Consider the following 16,107-nt stretch of genomic DNA (forward strand, 5'->3'; position numbering starts at 1 on the left):
ATCTCACCTGTGTGGGCCAGGGGTTTCATTCAGTTTTGTGCATCTCAGGTACTGCGTTTGGGTCCCAAAGGGTAGAATTTCCACAAAGTGATGCCATTGATTTCTCCTTATAACACTGTTCAGTTTACTCCAACATCAAACTGATCACTGATCTCATCACAGGATTTCAAACAGGAAATGTTCAGGTCAGAGTGACTGTCACTGACCACCTTGGTTTGCCTTGAACTGAGGGCTTTCTGGGACATGGGGTCTTTAGTTCTATGACCAGCACAGTCCTCTCCTCAGTGCTCACTGTCCGTCCTCCTGCCTTGACCTGTCAGTAACCTCCAGTTTCATGTTATTTTTCCATTTAGGCAAATTTTCAGCAGCAATTTGTTTACCTAAAAGATGAAAGGTAAGCGTGGCCAATATCATTCACTCTTTTCATCTCCTTAAATAGAGGATATGTGCTTTTAGGTTGAAATCCAACTGGCTTACTGGGAGGTGCAAGTGCCAGGGACTTGTTTGTGGCAAAAAAAAGAGAAAAAAAAAGAGAAAGGAAAAAATAGTTAACAACTACTGCAGCAGATTTAACAACCCCCAAATCCTTCGTTTCAAGGCTACATTTTAATTGCATCCATATCCGAGTCACTGACAGCCCACGGAGCCTCCTCCACCTTCCTTCCCCTCTGCTCAGCTTTAGGAGGCAAGAAAAGAGCCCACCTCCCCGCAGAGTCTCCTCTGGACGGCTGGAGTGTGCAGAGCTGAGGGCTGGTCTACCTGCAGGAAGAGAACAAAGAGCAATGGAGGAGAAGGAACTAGCACAGCAGGAGAATGGGAGCTGGAAGGGAGACTGCCTGGTGACACAGTGAACTGTATGGGCATTTATTTGCCTTGTACTTAACCAGGTGCAAATTATGAGCTGAGCATTATAGAAAAAAGAACATAGTTGATCCTAGAATACCCCCGTGGTAGGCACAATCATCCTGACAGTGCTGAACTTTGCCTGAGCCCCGTGACATTGGGAAGATGAAAGAAATCCCCCCTCCTTTTGTGTCTTTGGGATGGACTGTCCTTCCCATATGACTCCTAGAAGGTTGAAAAGACCTCCTTGCTTTCCCAGGACATCCTAGACTGTCTCCAAACTCACATTCTCTTTTGTCTGTTTTTCCTCTTAAATGATCACTTTCTATTTTCCTGGAAGGAATTGCTTCTCATTTGGCCTAACCAGACTTCAGTTAAGCTTCTGTCCTCTCTACAGGATTATTGGCTCTGACTTGCTTGCCCCTCAGAGTGACATTTCAGAGCAGAACAACCCTCTTGAAGACCCTTCTATCATTCTGGAGATGGACTAATGGTGAAGAAGTGCATTTCTGGTCCACAGTCTCCTCCCACCACCGCTCACCCCTTCCCTTGCCCTCTGTTGCGCCTGTCTCTGACCTCTTCCCTAGAAAACAAAGTTCCTTTCTCCCCCAAGCTATTTGCCAATCCTGTGGTTGGAGCATCCTACTTATTGTTATAATTATTTTGAATAAAGTTTCTCTTTAGCTACATCAGAGTTTGTCTTTGACTTGAAAGTCCTAATATTGCTGATTTGGATCTGCAGGCATCACTGGAACTGACCACAAAGTCACTCCTGACATGTCTGGAAAATCAGATGGATTCTCATGTATTGAGTCCTCTCTTGGTGCCAGAGAACTGTCTGCTTTCTGCTTGTCTCTCTTGCTATAGGAGAAGACCTGCAGATATGCCCATGAGATGGGACTGGTTTCCGTTCTTTGTCTTGGCAATGTGGTTAGTGATCAAGAATGTTTTGGTGAGGGAGTGTTAAATTTCTCCTAGTTCCCACTGGTAAAAAACCAAATGACTACATGTGGGCATGTATCCCTTGAAAAGGTCTGAAAAGAGCAAAATAGAAAAGCCTACATTGTGGAAGAATCACACTTGAGTTTATCTATGCTTTTTTCAGTGGTCACGATGTGGTTTGAACAGGCATTGGTTTGCCTTGAATACAGCCAGCCAGGGTTTATCTTTGGAATGCACAGAGTAGGCAATAGAAATATCTCCTATCAGGCTCCACCATTCATGACCAAAGGTATAGTCAACTCTCCTTAAAACCCATCGCTCTGCTTTCTTATGACAGTAGTTTACTTACAAATGTATTCAGTCCCTACTATGTATAAAATGAAACCTACAATGTTTATGGGGATAAGTGATTGAACCCCCTTGCTTTTCGAGTTTCTAGTTGACTGCAAATGCTGAGGTGGATATTTCAAGATGGGATCTAATATCACACATCACTCACAGGCTGGTGGCTTCCTCCAGTTGTTCTTTGGTTCACATCCACAGCTTTGAGGATTCTGGAGCTCTTCTACTGGGACACATCTGCAGAACTACTGGGAAGACATTCTCTTCCAATGAGATTGAAATGCTGTGACTCAGTAAACCCACATTACATCTACTATTAGATCATATTAGCAACCTGACATATTGGACAATCTGATTCAGAGCTTCTCATCATGCTGTTCTAAAGAAAAATGAGCCAGGCAAGAAGCATAATCAATATTTATTTCAATATCTATATTTCTACATAGAATCAATATTTCTCTCTACATTTCTCTAATTCCATATGCCCCCTTCCATATTGACTAAATGAAAAATAATTTATTACCTTAGCAAATATCCTTCTGGCTGCATTATTGGCTGAAGACTCACTCTCATGACCTTATTTTAACTTAATTACCCCATGAAACTCTTATTTCCAGATAAGGTCACATTCTGTGGTACTGGAGGTTAGAACTTCAGCATATCTGTTTGGAGGGACACAGTTCAATCTAGAACAGATTTAAACAGGAAGTGACATGACCTATCAAGTGAAATGATCACCCTGGCCACTGGATAAGTTGTGAGCTATAAGATTGAAGCCGGGCATGGTGGCTTATGCTTGTAATCTCAGCATTCAGGAGGCTGAGACTGGAGGATCGCAGTTCACGAACAGCCTCAGCTATTTAGTGAGGCCCTCTGCAACTCAGTGTGATCCTGTTTCAAAATAAAGACTAAAAAATAGGGCAGAGGGTGTAGCTTGGGGGTTGAGTATTCCATTCCCAGACCTGCCAAAAAAAAAAAAAAAGATCCTTTGAGAGGCATCTTGCATTAGGTCAAGTGAGGGATGGTGATGGTTTGGACCAAGAGGTAGCTGTGAACATGAAGAGCAACAGCACTGGCATGTGGCCTTGACCGAGCCTGTGGGATGGGCAGGCTAGGAGGGAAATCAATAGGAACAACCAGATTGAAGACCATAAAAGTAATCAAGATCCAGGTATTGTAAATTCTTAGCTAATAGGAGGTAATTATGAAAGGCTCACTAAGCCTCCTACTTCATTAACTGCTCTTTGTTTTTCCCATGAATTATTTTATTTCTTCCTCCACCATCCCTATGAGATAGACATTTTTATTGGACCCACTCAGACAAGAGGAACCTGAGGCTGAGAGGTGTCCAGGCACTTGGCTGAGATCCCACACAGCATAATGGAACAGTCGTTTTTACACAAGTTTGCCTGCAGCTGCCACAGCCTGAGCTTTTGATGACCTCTCAGCACTCTGTTTCAGGGCACTCTACAAGTCTGTTTGCTGGAGCTAGAGATTTATGGTGCAGAGAGGGAGAGAAGGTTGGACGGGCAGGGCTCCAAGTATTATCATTTATGAGTATTTGTCTCATTCATTATTCATAAATTTGTTGAGGGTGGAGTCTAAGTTCTCTCTCTCTCTCTCCTCCACACCTCCTCACCACCTGCGGGCTCTACACATTCCTTCATCCCTGTCTTGATTCTGTTTCAATAGCTCTTCTCTCCTCCTCCCTACCCCATTCTTCCTCTCCTACCAGGAGAAAAGTGAAATCCCTCTCATTTCCTCATGCAAAGATCCTAGCTATTCTTTTGTTGTTAGGTGGCTTCTCAAGTACACCCGTCCTCCACCAAATAAACTATAAGGTACTTTTCCCCAAAAAAGACAACTTATCCTAAGGCAAATCCTGAAGCCAGCTCTTAAGAAATACAAATTTGATGTGGAGAAGTGGGAACTCTAGTACATTGTTGGTAAGATTGCAAATTGGAGCAACTACTTTGGAAAACAGTGTAAAGTATTCTCAAAAGAATAGGAATGAACCTACCATATGATCCAGCAATACCACTCTTGAGTTTCTTCCCAAAAGAATGGAAACCAAACTACCAAACTAATGCATGCATTAGTTCATAGCTGCACAATTCACGATTGCCAAACTATGGAACCAGCCAAGATGTCCATCAACAGATGAATAGACAAAACTGGGATATGTACACAGTGGCATTTTTTTTTTTGGTGGTATTGGGGTTCTTGAAAGCCTTCTACCTCTGAGCTACGCTCCCAGACCTAATTATATATATATATATATATATATATATATATATTTTTTTTTTTTTTTTTTTTAAACAGGGGCTCCTAAGCCAGCGAGGCTGGCTTTGAACCTGCATGATCCTCCTGTCTCTGCCTCCCAAGCGTGGGGATTACAAGCATGCGCCACCATGCCTGGCTACACAATGGATTTTTACTCAGCCATAAAGAAGAACAAAATTACCTCATTTGCAGAGAAATGGATGAAACTGGAGAACATTATGTTAGGTGAGATTAGTCAATTATAAAAAGTAAGAAACTGGATGTTCTCCCTAATATGTGGAAGCTAGGGAGAAAAAGGGTCATAGAGGGAGCTGTAGACAAGTAAAGGAGAAACCATATATAAGCAAATAAGGCAGTGCAAAGGGAATGAAAGGGGGGAAGAGAAAAATTCCCTGATGTACGTGACATACATTCATAAACATATCAAAGTCAATCAGTAAGCCAAACATGAGAAGGAGGGAGTGGGGTGGGAATTGGGGAAGGGCTAAATGAGTGATGTGTGTATGTTTGCCTCTACCATCTTGTACCCCATTAGGTTGTGTGACTATAATGCACCAATTAAAAAAGAAATACAGCTGGGTATGGTGATGCACACTTGTAATCCTGGCATTTGGGAGGCTGAGATAGGAGGATCCTAAGTTCATGGCCAGCTGCAGCTACTTAGTGAGGTGCTTTGCAGCTCAGTGAGACCCTGTTTCAAAATAAAGAATGAAATAATAGTCTGGGGGTGTTTCTTGGAGGTAGAATGCCCCCTAGGTTCCATCCCCAGTACTGCAAAAAAAGAAAAAAAAAGAAATACAAATTTCACCTCATTTGAATTATATAATAATATATTACGAGCCCACAATGTGCTAGTACTAGAAATACTATAATGAGTAAGTTGAGCACTGGTTATAAAAATGAATCATCACCTGGCAGATTATACCTGTGAGTAGAGAAAATGGGAAAGCACAAAGTCAGTGGTGAGATGAAGAAGCCAAGTCAGCGCCCTGTGGATTAAAGAGGAGGATCCAGCCTAGGAGTAGATCACAGAAGGAGCCCAAGGTGTCTCTTCAAGTGATGAAATGAAAGTCTGGCCGCATACAAATGGCTAGCCAGAGGTTTCCTATCCAGGTGAACCCTTCAGTTTGTATGACCCCAACTTGTTGGCCTACTTCAGACCATGGCTGAAAAGCTTGTTTGACTCTTAAGAGACATTTTGGGCCCTTGAGAGTCTTAGGGGATTAAGACTATACAGATTAAAACCTGCACAGCTCTGAAAATGGAGAAGGGCATGAGGACTGTTTCTAAATGCAATTCAAAATCAAGCCAGTACCAAACTTCAAGTATAAGAAAGTCCAAAGAAGTTCTGACTTTTCCAACGATGTCGGCTTCAAGCTTATTTGAACATCAGTGATTTTCTCCTCCAAAATATTTATCTTTTAGCATTGATCTTTGTCTATCAGATAAACCAAATACAGGGATCTGGATAAAAGTGTAATGTATCATTTGCTACCCATGGCTGCTTTGTTCATCTGAGTTCTCCAGGATTTGGGATTGTTAGACATTTCAGATCAAATGACTTCTCGCTAGAAGTCTCTTTTATTTCTAGTGCTGATGTCCAAAGGCTTTCTAAATTCCACACCATCATTAGCACAACCAACAGAGCATGAGATTCTCACAGGGCCTTGTGGCCACTTATCTCTTGATCATAGATTATCTCCTGTGTGTATTTATGCAACTCCTGGTAAGCGGTTAGGATGAGTATGTACCTAATAGGGGAAGCAAGCATGCAGGTAACTCCATCTGATAGCCGTCAGCCCCCAGGAAAGCCGTTCAACTGGCCTGCGGTTGACTGCAGACACAGGAGGAGCTCAGCTGGCACTAGAGTGAGCACTGTGGAGACCAGGCTGTGCCCTGCTCTGCTTTACTTCATGATGTATAGAAGAGCAGTTTTAGGCAGTGCCTAACTTAGTTACTCCATTTTGTAAAGCAGTAGTTTTCTAGAAGTGACTTCATTTTGAGAACATGTGCTAGATAGAATGGCTCTAGCCTTTGCCCAGAACAATCAGAGGCACAGACTGATTAGTCATACTAATAAATAATAATCACCTATGAACTTACTGAAGTAAATCGAAGGACATGGAGGCATGGATGTGCCAACCCCATATCAGAAAAACCCAGCCCATGACTTATCAAACATACGAGACCATCAAACAAAGCAACCTGTTCTGGCCTGAGACCCACAAGAGGAGGAAGTCCCTAAGTCTGGACACAGTGGCACACTGACCATCATCTGGTTACTCTTCCCAAGCCTTGCCAGAGAAAATTGTTACAGCAATGAACTTTGATTCTCAGTCCCTAGATTCAGTTCTGCCTTATTTCTTCTGCACATGCTTAAGGCCCCGTTGCAAGCTGACCACTCAAGCTGACACTCTGAAACTGCCGTCCATGCAGACCCTCACTTTGACAACCTTAACACCTTGGCAGGACTGGTTGTTACAACTCTTACCTGACAGCTATAACCCTGCCTCATCCCTGCCCTCTCTCTGCTTTTGCTCTTGGCAAAGTCCTTAACTCCTGTATGACTTTAACCCCTTTTTAGCCTTTCTGTAACCTATATGTGGATCATTGTGTGAAACATGATGTATGATATGTGTTATAGTTATTAGAAATTGATCGGAAGAAAAGTTGGACATAGTGGCACATGCTTGTAACCTAGTGGCACATGCTTATAACCTGGAGGCTTAGTGCCTGGGAGGCTGAAAGAGGAGGATCACAGGTTCAAGGCCAATCTCAGGAAAAAAATATGCTGGAGGTATATCTCAGAGGTATAATGTCCCTGGGTTTAGTCCCCAGTACAAAAAAAAAGAAGGAGAAGGAGAAGGAGAGGAAGAAGAAGAAGAGAAGAAGAAGGAAGGGAAAGAAAGAAAGCTGACTAGTATAGAACTTAGAACTTGTGTTTGCCTCCATCATGATGCCAAATGAACCATGACAGTTTTTGGTGACTTGCTGTCTATGAACATGGTGTAGTTTTTGTGCTGATTGTTATTCACTAAATTCCGACATTGTGGAAAGACACAAACATGTTTGGTTTATGCTAATGACATGCTTCTCTCAAGATCACACCCTGATGATCCCTGCCTAAATTGCTGACCCGCCCAATAAAAAGCCAAATTAATGACTATTGTTTTAAGTCACTACATTTGGGGTGACTTGTTCTGCAGAAATGGATACAGGGCACCATAGTGGAAAGAGACCTACTTGTGGTGGGAGTTGCTAAGAGCAGGAAGGCAGAAGCTGTTGGTAGACTCAGAGCTGAGAGCCATGAGTTGCTAGAAACCAGGAAGCCCCCGTGTCTAAGCCCTGTTTTAGGAATCTCCTGGAGACAGGGCAGGGAAGCCCGGGTCTGAAAGGAAGACAAAGTGAGGAGGAGCCTGGGGCACAGTGTGCAGGAGGAATAAGAACCAGCACTGGGTGACCTGGGGATAAGTAAGACTTTAATAAGGAGAAGGGGCAGCTCTACACATGCGTTCTCTTCTTACAGGAGGTGGGTCTTGTTCACATCACTGGGGTGGATTCCCCGAGATATAAAATCCTGGGTCATGAGCATGAGATCCCCAGGAAATTCAACTAAGGGGAGAAGGTTTCGGTTTGTCTGGCCTGTGATGGACCGCTCCGGTTTCTTGTTGGGGAGGAATGGTTTGCGATCATTTCGATGGCACGGTAAGCATTTGGAGGGTTCTTCGGACTTGAAAACGACGTTCATTTTTATTTCTTGTCTTCTTATGGCTTTGTCTTCGGACTTCCTTTGTTCCTTCTTTATGGCGTGCTCACAATAAGCACCACCATAGCTGTCCTCCTCTTCCCTGGCCTTGTCTGTGACCAATGGGTGCAGGCCGACCCTAGACAGAAATGTGGAGGTCCTGAATCTTTCAATGTAGGGTAACAGCTGGCTATTTCTTAGGGCTCGGGCCAGCTGCATCCTCTTGACATGCTTGCTGATGTCGATCTGCTCTCGCTGGGGCATTTTAAACTCCTCTGCGGGCACGATCACCTTTGCAGTCCATATTTTCTGGAGGGGTCTGCACGTAGAGCATGAGGTGGAGGGCTGCTTTCCATAGTCCATCACCCCCTTGCATTCAGGAGATAGCTGCTGTAGCTCCTTTAACATTTTCAGTTCTTCCTCTTGTTTATGCGCCAAAAATTTCCTTGCTGCTACGGTGTGGATGCCACCTAGACGCTGACAATAAAGTGGACGGTTAAGATCACAACACACCAAGGTGGGCAGCTCCCGTGGAAAGAATTAGCTAGTGGTCGGCTCTCTCTCCACTTTTCTTTTCTTTTTTTGTGGGGAGATTGAACCCAGGGGCATCCTACCTCCAAATTACACCCAGCCGTATTTTTTAATTTTTATTTTGAAACAGTCTCACTAGGTTGATGAGTCTCACTATTTGCTGGGACTATTCACCTCTCCTGCCTCAGCATCCCAAGTCCTGGGATTACAGGCATGCACCACCATGCCCAGCTTCTCCCTCCATTTCAGAGAGCACCTGAGCCACCATGCCTGGGAGAAGACAAGCCAGGTTCAAATCCTGACTCTCTTCTTACCTATTACAGATTCTGAAGGATTGACCTCACAGAGCCATTGGGGGGCCTCAATAAGGCAAGGTGTATGAAAGTGGCGGTGCAAGGTAAGAGCCTAAGAAATGACCATTCTCACCACTTGTTATTACTTGTGGTTATATGCTTTTGTTTGTTTGTTTGTTTGTTTTGGTACTGGAGGTTGAACCCAGGGGTATTCTATCTCTTAACTACACCTCCCAGACCTTTTGATATTTTTATTTTGAAATAGAGTCTCACTAAGTTGTTAAGGGTCTCCCTATGTTGAGAAGGCTGGCCTGGAACCTATGATCTACCTGTCTTAGCCTCCCAAGTACTGGCATTACAGGTATGTGCCACTGCACCCAGCTATAGTAATATTCCTAACTGGGAATTTGAAAACAGAATCTGCCTGTTAGAGTGCTGAATTAGAATTCCCCAGTAGATTCAGCCAACTGACAACCTCCTCATTGCAGGTGGTTTCAAACTGTGGGCTTCCCCAGCTCAGCTGCCTGGAACTTACTAGGATCTCTTTTTCCAAGGGGGAGTATTTTCCGAGGGCAATGCGTGGGTCTGATTTGTAGAACTTGGCCCATATCCTGAAAGGCACAGAGGTAGGTAGATTAGACCTTTGGTAAGGGTCTTTCTAGTTTCCGTCTCCAGGTGGGAAACCTCAGAGTGTGATTCTCCATTAAGCCAGGCCAAGCCCACCTGGGAACGCATGGAGGACCCAGGTCACACTCACCTCAGTGGAGACACAGGGTCTTGGTCCTCTTGGCAGCCCCGGGGCTCTCTGTCTGGGAAGGTGTGGCTGGGACTGAGTATGCCCGCTGACTTTCCATTCTTGCTATTTGACCTCTCCTCGGTGACCTTCTTTTCTTGGGCCTCTGCTGGAAAGCCCTCCGCCATCCAGGCCACTGGCAGGCATTCCCCCATCCTTTAATCATGCTCTGGCAAGAGGCTGAGGTGGGAGGTGTGAACACCTGGAGCTTGTTTCTAAGACAGTTCAATGGGGACCGAGGGACAGTCACAGGCATGTAGGGTGTCATAACTGGCCTGCCTGGGGCAATTGTGAGGTCTGCATTTAAGGCATCAAGTGATCCCCTGGGTGTGTTGGAGCCCAAGGAGGAGATATGGGCACTGTGGCCAAAAGGCCATCTCACACCTCAGTCCCTATGGGATGCAGAAAAGTGTGGCGGTCAGTTAACCTATCTCTCTCTCTCTCTCTCTCTCTCTCTCTCTCTCTCTCTCTCTCTCTCTGGTATTTGCTTGCCTCTCTAGTCTTAGCACCCTATTTATTTATGTATTTATTTATTTATTTATATTATTCTTTACTTTGTGGTGTGTGTGTGTGTGTGTGTGTGTGTGTGTGTGTGCGCGTGGTACTGGGGATGAAATCCAGGGACCTTCTACCTCTGGGCTACACTCCCAGACCTATTTTCTATTTTATTTGGAAACAGGGTCTCATTAAGTTGCTGAGAGCCTCACTAAGTAGCTGAGGCTGGCTTCGAACCTGTGCAATCCTCCTGTCTCAGCCTCCCAAGCGTGGGGATTACAAGTGTGTGCCACCACACCCGGCTTCCCATTTATTGTATGTATGTATGTATGTATGTATGTATGTATGTATGTATTCTGTGGTACTGGGGATGGAACCCAGGGGCATTCTACCTTAGAGCTATACCCCCGGCCCTATTTTTATTCTTTATTTTTTATTTTATTTTTATTTTTGGTAATACTGGGTTTCCTGGAAACCCTTTTACCTCCGGGGTACACTCCCAGACCTATTTTTTTTAATACTTTTTTTATTTGGAAACAGGGTCTCTTAAGCCAGCGCGGCTGGCTTCGAACCTGCGCGATCCTCCTGTCTCCGCCTCCCAAGTGTGGGGATTACAAGCATGCCGCCACCATGCCTGGCTATTCTTTATTTTGAAACAGGGTCTTATTGAGTTGCAAAGGGCTTCACTCAGTAGCTGAGGCTCTCTGTGAACCAGGATCCTTCTGTCTCAGCCTCCCAAATGCTGGGATTACAAGCGTGAGCCACCATGGCCAGCTCAGCTTAGCACCCCATTTTTGGCCAGTGCTACTCTATTTGTGGTTCTGGGATCAAGTGTCTAGGCCACAGTTCACAGTCCCCCGTGTCTGGAATACTGCTCTGCTTCTCATTCCTTGCCGAGCATCTGCTCAGCCTCAGCCTGGGATAAGCCAGGTGCTCAGCTTGCTACCTCCATAAATAGTAGTGCTGGGTGCCTGGACAGAGGCAGGATGAAGAGTGTTGCTAGTGGGAGTGGATAGTGGCGCAAGCCCCTCTGGAAGGCGATTTAGTCATGTATCTCAACAATTGCAGGTGCACTTACCCTTTGACCCAATTACATTAAAGAAGGTTAGGCAGCACGGCCTTGTTGGGGGTGAAACTTGAGTGTCCAACAATAGGGGATTGGTCAGAGAGTCATGGTTAGCCATACAGTGGAACACTGCACAGAAGAATACAACTGTAGACATAACAAAGGGTGAAACTGTGGACTTCTTCGTGCTGAGAATGAAGCTAGCTAAAGAATTATCTCCTGGCCAGGATGGCACCCGAGATCTGAGGCTGATGTGTTCTGTGGCCAGCACAGCCTCGCTAAGCCTATGCACATATGTCTCCTGACTTTTTTCTATAATGTGTAGCCACTTCCATAGGACCCGTGGAGAAACAATCTAGTGTCTTCTCCCTGTTTGATCAATCTGCATAACATCCATTTTCCCTTTTTGTACTGTTTGATTATTTCTTACGTGGGTGGGCAACTGAGTTCAGCTAGCTGAGATTCAGGAAAGAACTGTCAAATTAATAAAGCAAGGTGAAAAACTACATAAACCATAGATACTTTTTTGCATTGGAAAGGGGAAAATAAGCATGCCTGTTTGTGTTTGCATTAAAAACTCTAGGACAATACACAAAAGTGCCAATAGACTATCTGGAGACAGTACCCAGAGGTAAGGAAGCGGTAGAAATTAGCCTTTTATTGTATATATTATTATATTGTCTTGAATTTAGAACTAGGTGAATGTATTGGATAATTGAAAAAATAATAAATTTAGGAAGCAAAAAAGCTGCCCGTGGAAGATTGCCCTGCTGTTTCTGAAAAGTATTGGTCCTAAAACTTGTCTTTGCCTCGACCAGAAATTCCTAGTGGGAATGCTTAGACTGTGTCCAGTACTCAGCCCCATGTAGCCATCTGAAATAGAGAAAGACTCCTTCTGTCCAAACGGGTGCAGTCAGTCACCTGGGACAGCGGGAGATCAGCAGAGGGCGCTGGCCATTGCTGATGCATCTGGTTCTGTACTTGTTGATGTCCTCATTTCGTTCACTTTCAGCTGCTAAAGAAGAGAGACCTTGAACAAACCACAAAACACCTGTCACGTTGCACACACTCGACACTTCAACAGCTAGTGAATCAATGAACAATACATGAAGGAATATTACCTATCCACCAAAATCAAGTCTTAAATTTTATTCCATAATATGCTTGTGATATAATTTGATGCAAAAGTCAGAATTTTACATTTATATAGAATATGGTCTGAATGCTATAAATTAATACAAAAGAGAAAGAAAAGACTAGAAGGAAATATATGAACTTCAGTGGTGACTTCTGATTGTGAGTGTACAAGGACATCCCAGGCTGTCATAGACCAGCAGCCTGGCCAACTCCAGAGATGTACATGGAGAAGCTATCGCCCTGTGACAACAGGCACAGGTAGCAAAGGGTGTCATGCAAAGAAACGATCCATGTCAGCCGTGGTGGCGCACACTTGTAACCCCAGTACTTGGGAGGCTGAGACAGGAGAATTGCAGGTTCATGGCCAGCCTCAGCTACTTAGTGAGTCCCTCTGCAATGTAGCGAGACCCTGTTTCAAAAGAAGGAATAAAAAAAATTAGGCTGGGGGGGGTATAGATCAGAGGTAGATGCCCCTGGGTTCAATTCCCAGTACTGCAAAAACAAAAACAAAACAAAACAAAAGAAAAAAAGAAATGGCCCAAGTCTGAGGTGAGAGACCTGCCAAGTTCTTTGATCTGATCATCACACGCTGTATACATGTATTGGAATGCCACTGTAAAACCCACAAATATGTACAATTATGATACATCGATTAAAAATGAAAATAGACTTTTTTTTTTTTTTTTTTTTTTTACAAAGAATGCTGCAGTCTTAGTGCTCTGGAGAAGTCAGTTTCTCTCCTGTCCAGTTAGACATATTTCTGCTTTCAGTTCACCTCCTCAGGTTTCTGTTCCCAACATCTATCATATCTGCTTCCTGAATGGTTGTCTCCAGCTTGATCCAGTCTGGCCAATCAGTTACATCTGTATTCCAGGGAAGGAGAGAGGAGGGTGGCCAGTGCCTCCGAGGCCAGCCCCCCACGTGGGATGAACAGTCCTTCGTCAGCCCCTCCATGGGGAAGGGTCCCAGGGAAGGAGGCTTGGATATGGTGGGTGGAATTCAGTGTCTCTTAATTGGCCATTCCACCCCACTGCCAGCCTTGGGGTCTGGGTGTGATTCAGACACTGCAGAGGATGGGACATCTGCTCTAAATCACGGAGAAAAAATCAGGTGGGCAGGAGGACGGCATTCCACTGGAAAGTGTCAAAGCAAGAGCCAGCCCCAGGGCACTGGTTGGTTCCAGGAACTGAAAGGGGTTTGCTGGCAGGGGGAGCTGGAGTGTAGAATGGTGTGGGAGAAGAAATCAGTAAAGGGTAGGCAAGGATTGGAAGCTTGTTAGGAAGAACTGGAGCTTTTTCATGTAGGAGAGTGAGAACTGTGTAAGTATTTAAGTAAGGAAGTGGCGTGCTGAGCATTTTAATTAAAATTAACTTTATTAACTTCATAACACTTTGCATGTTATGAAGTCCACTCTTTTTAAGCACACAATTCAACAATCTTGGCGAATGTACCAAATTGTGTGACTGGCTTCTTCGTTCAGTTTGGAACATTTCTATCATCCCCAAACTTTCTCATTGTGAAACGCTGCCTTTCTTAGTTGGCTTCCTGCTGCAGGTGAGCTGGGCACCATATTGTCCTGTCCCTGCAGGAAGCACCTCTAGGTGCATGCTTGTGAAGCCTGCTCTCTCTTCATGGAGACAGAAGCACCCAACCAGCTGGTAGCTGCAATAATGCCCGTGCTCACATGCTTGCTGTTTCCCAGGACAACCTGGGTGCGGGCCTCCTGCCTTTGCATGGGCTGAGACTCTATCTGATTATGGAGGAAGAATGTGGACTGTGGTTTCCCTTATCTTTAAATAACAACTTCCTGTATTAGTTTGGCATAAAGATGGCGCCAGGCAAGCCTGACCAGATGCTGTTGGTCCCACCACAAGCAGATGAGGCAAGAGACGGGGGGGGATGGGCACTCACTCTGTATGCGGAAGGCTTTTTCCTGCCCATTTGTCCAGGTGAAATCTGGATATGAATAAAGTAGGAGAGACGCCTTGTAGGGCTGCACTGGGTCAAGATTATAGGTTGTTACTCTTCCCCCCAGGATGTAGAGGGGTGGGAAGGACCTGGGGAAGGGGAGGGCTAGCAGGGTCCAGGTGCCACTCTGCTCTTGACGTGCCCTGCATCCCACCAACCATCCCATTCAGCTCTGTTCCGTACATGTGGGAGAAGAAGAATTGGCTCTGTGGGTACATCCTGAGTCCCTCACCGGACGGGTGGCTTACCTGATGGCTTATTGTGCCTGTGGAGGCTTAAAGAGAAAGAGTTGGAGAGGAATCACCTTAGGTCCTGTGGTCTGGTGACCAATTGGGGTGCCCAGGGCAATCAGGAGCCACCAAATACGGAGGCGAAGACCCAGCATGTGTAGGGTTGGGATGGTGTTGGCGTGTGACTGATATCTGACTGGCATATGGACAAGCTTTTCACTTTTTCTACCTTATTCACAGAAGCACTCTAGGGATAGATGAACCATTAAGCATTTGTTTTGCATGTTTTGCAAATATTAACATTGTTGGCAGAACCTGCTAGTGTAGCAGCTGTTCTGTGGGGGTTAGAGTGTACTCAAATTCTGCATAAGAAGAACATTTTCCCTCTAAGTCTGTTTTCTTAGCATTCCCCTATTCATTCAAACACTCATATGCATGCTCATGAATTTACGTAAATAGGATTATGAGCTTGACCCTTTATGTTAGCTCTTGGGAACACAGAGATGAGTGGGACTGGATTCTTCCCTTGTCAAAGATCTTATGAAGTGGGGTTAGCAGGCAGATGAAAGGTATACATGATAATGCACAAAATAGGGGGTACTTTAGCAACTCTTAACAGCCTGCAGCTCAGAAACCTCCAGGGGAGCAAACACACTGTGGATATTCAGGAATAAAGTGCATGGAAATCGTGAGATTTGTTCCCTAGGCTCTCTTTTGTTCCCTATGAATTTTTTGCCTGGAATAGACTCCACACATGTCCTTGGTCTTACAGTAGAAGAGATGGATGATAGAGGAGGTCACCAAGTGGGGTGACCTCTGTGGGGTCCAGGCCTCTGCTTGGCTGCTGAAGTAGATACAAGGAAGGTCATCATTCACCTTTGCCTCTCTCCTGCAGAGGATCGAAGGTGTGAATGAGGTTTGGAGCAAGGAAGTCACAATCTGCTCTTGGTCTATGGAGGTGTCCTCTCCCCGGGAACTCCTGAGCTTTGCATCTCCTCCATGTCCTCTCTCGAGCAGCCTCCCCTGCCATGGGATCCCAGCGCCAGAGAGCTCCAGCTGCAGAGGCCAGCTCTGGACAGCTTCTCCCTGTCCTGCCCCTCCAGGGAGACCCTGGGGTTGCACTTTACCTGGAGTGGGGTGAGGGATGGGGGTTTACAACTGAACTTTCTTCTCCCTAGACTAAGTTTGAAAGGGAAGGAGTCTCACTCCATTGTGTCCAGTATATAACTCTATGCCAGAAACCAGAGAATTTGAATAGGTCCAGGGAGCCTGGAATGAGATGGGCCAGACAAAGTCTTCCAGAGGCTGCCCCAGCTTCTCTGTTTTGTCTCCATTTTAGGATACGCTGATTCTGCATCATCCTGGAATTTAATTTATGGCAGTAGTGATGTGTCAGCACAGCTTGAAAAAAGTGTCATTTTGAATAAAATAGGGGCTTG

The 16,107-nt window shown here is 45.0% G+C and overlaps 2 protein-coding genes across 2 annotated transcripts in view; one reads left to right on the forward strand and one right to left on the reverse strand.

Moving 5' to 3' along the window:
- The window catches only part of LOC308262466 (scavenger receptor cysteine-rich domain-containing protein DMBT1-like), a gene marked incomplete at both ends in the record, with an annotated part of 99,283 nt that extends 97,949 nt beyond the window's left edge, over positions 1 to 1,334 (forward strand). Inside the window, 1 exon segment of the mRNA XM_080694876.1 lies at positions 1,241 to 1,334. Within this exon segment, the coding sequence (XP_080551002.1) occupies positions 1,241 to 1,334 (94 nt within the window).
- A 6,596-nt stretch (positions 1,335 to 7,930) lies between these two features.
- Positions 7,931 to 9,900, reverse strand: LOC308262467 (uncharacterized protein C10orf120; the record flags this gene model as incomplete). Its single annotated transcript, XM_080694877.1, has 3 exons — positions 7,931 to 8,632; positions 9,515 to 9,590; positions 9,737 to 9,900. The coding sequence occupies 3 exons, from the start codon at positions 9,898 to 9,900 to the stop codon at positions 7,931 to 7,933; spliced, it is 942 nt and encodes a 313-aa protein (XP_080551003.1).
- Positions 9,901 to 16,107: the final 6,207 nt, after the last annotated feature.

Source organism: Muscardinus avellanarius (genome assembly GCF_963383645.1).
Source record: "Muscardinus avellanarius genome assembly, chromosome: 4".
NCBI lineage: Eukaryota > Metazoa > Chordata > Mammalia > Rodentia > Gliridae > Muscardinus > Muscardinus avellanarius.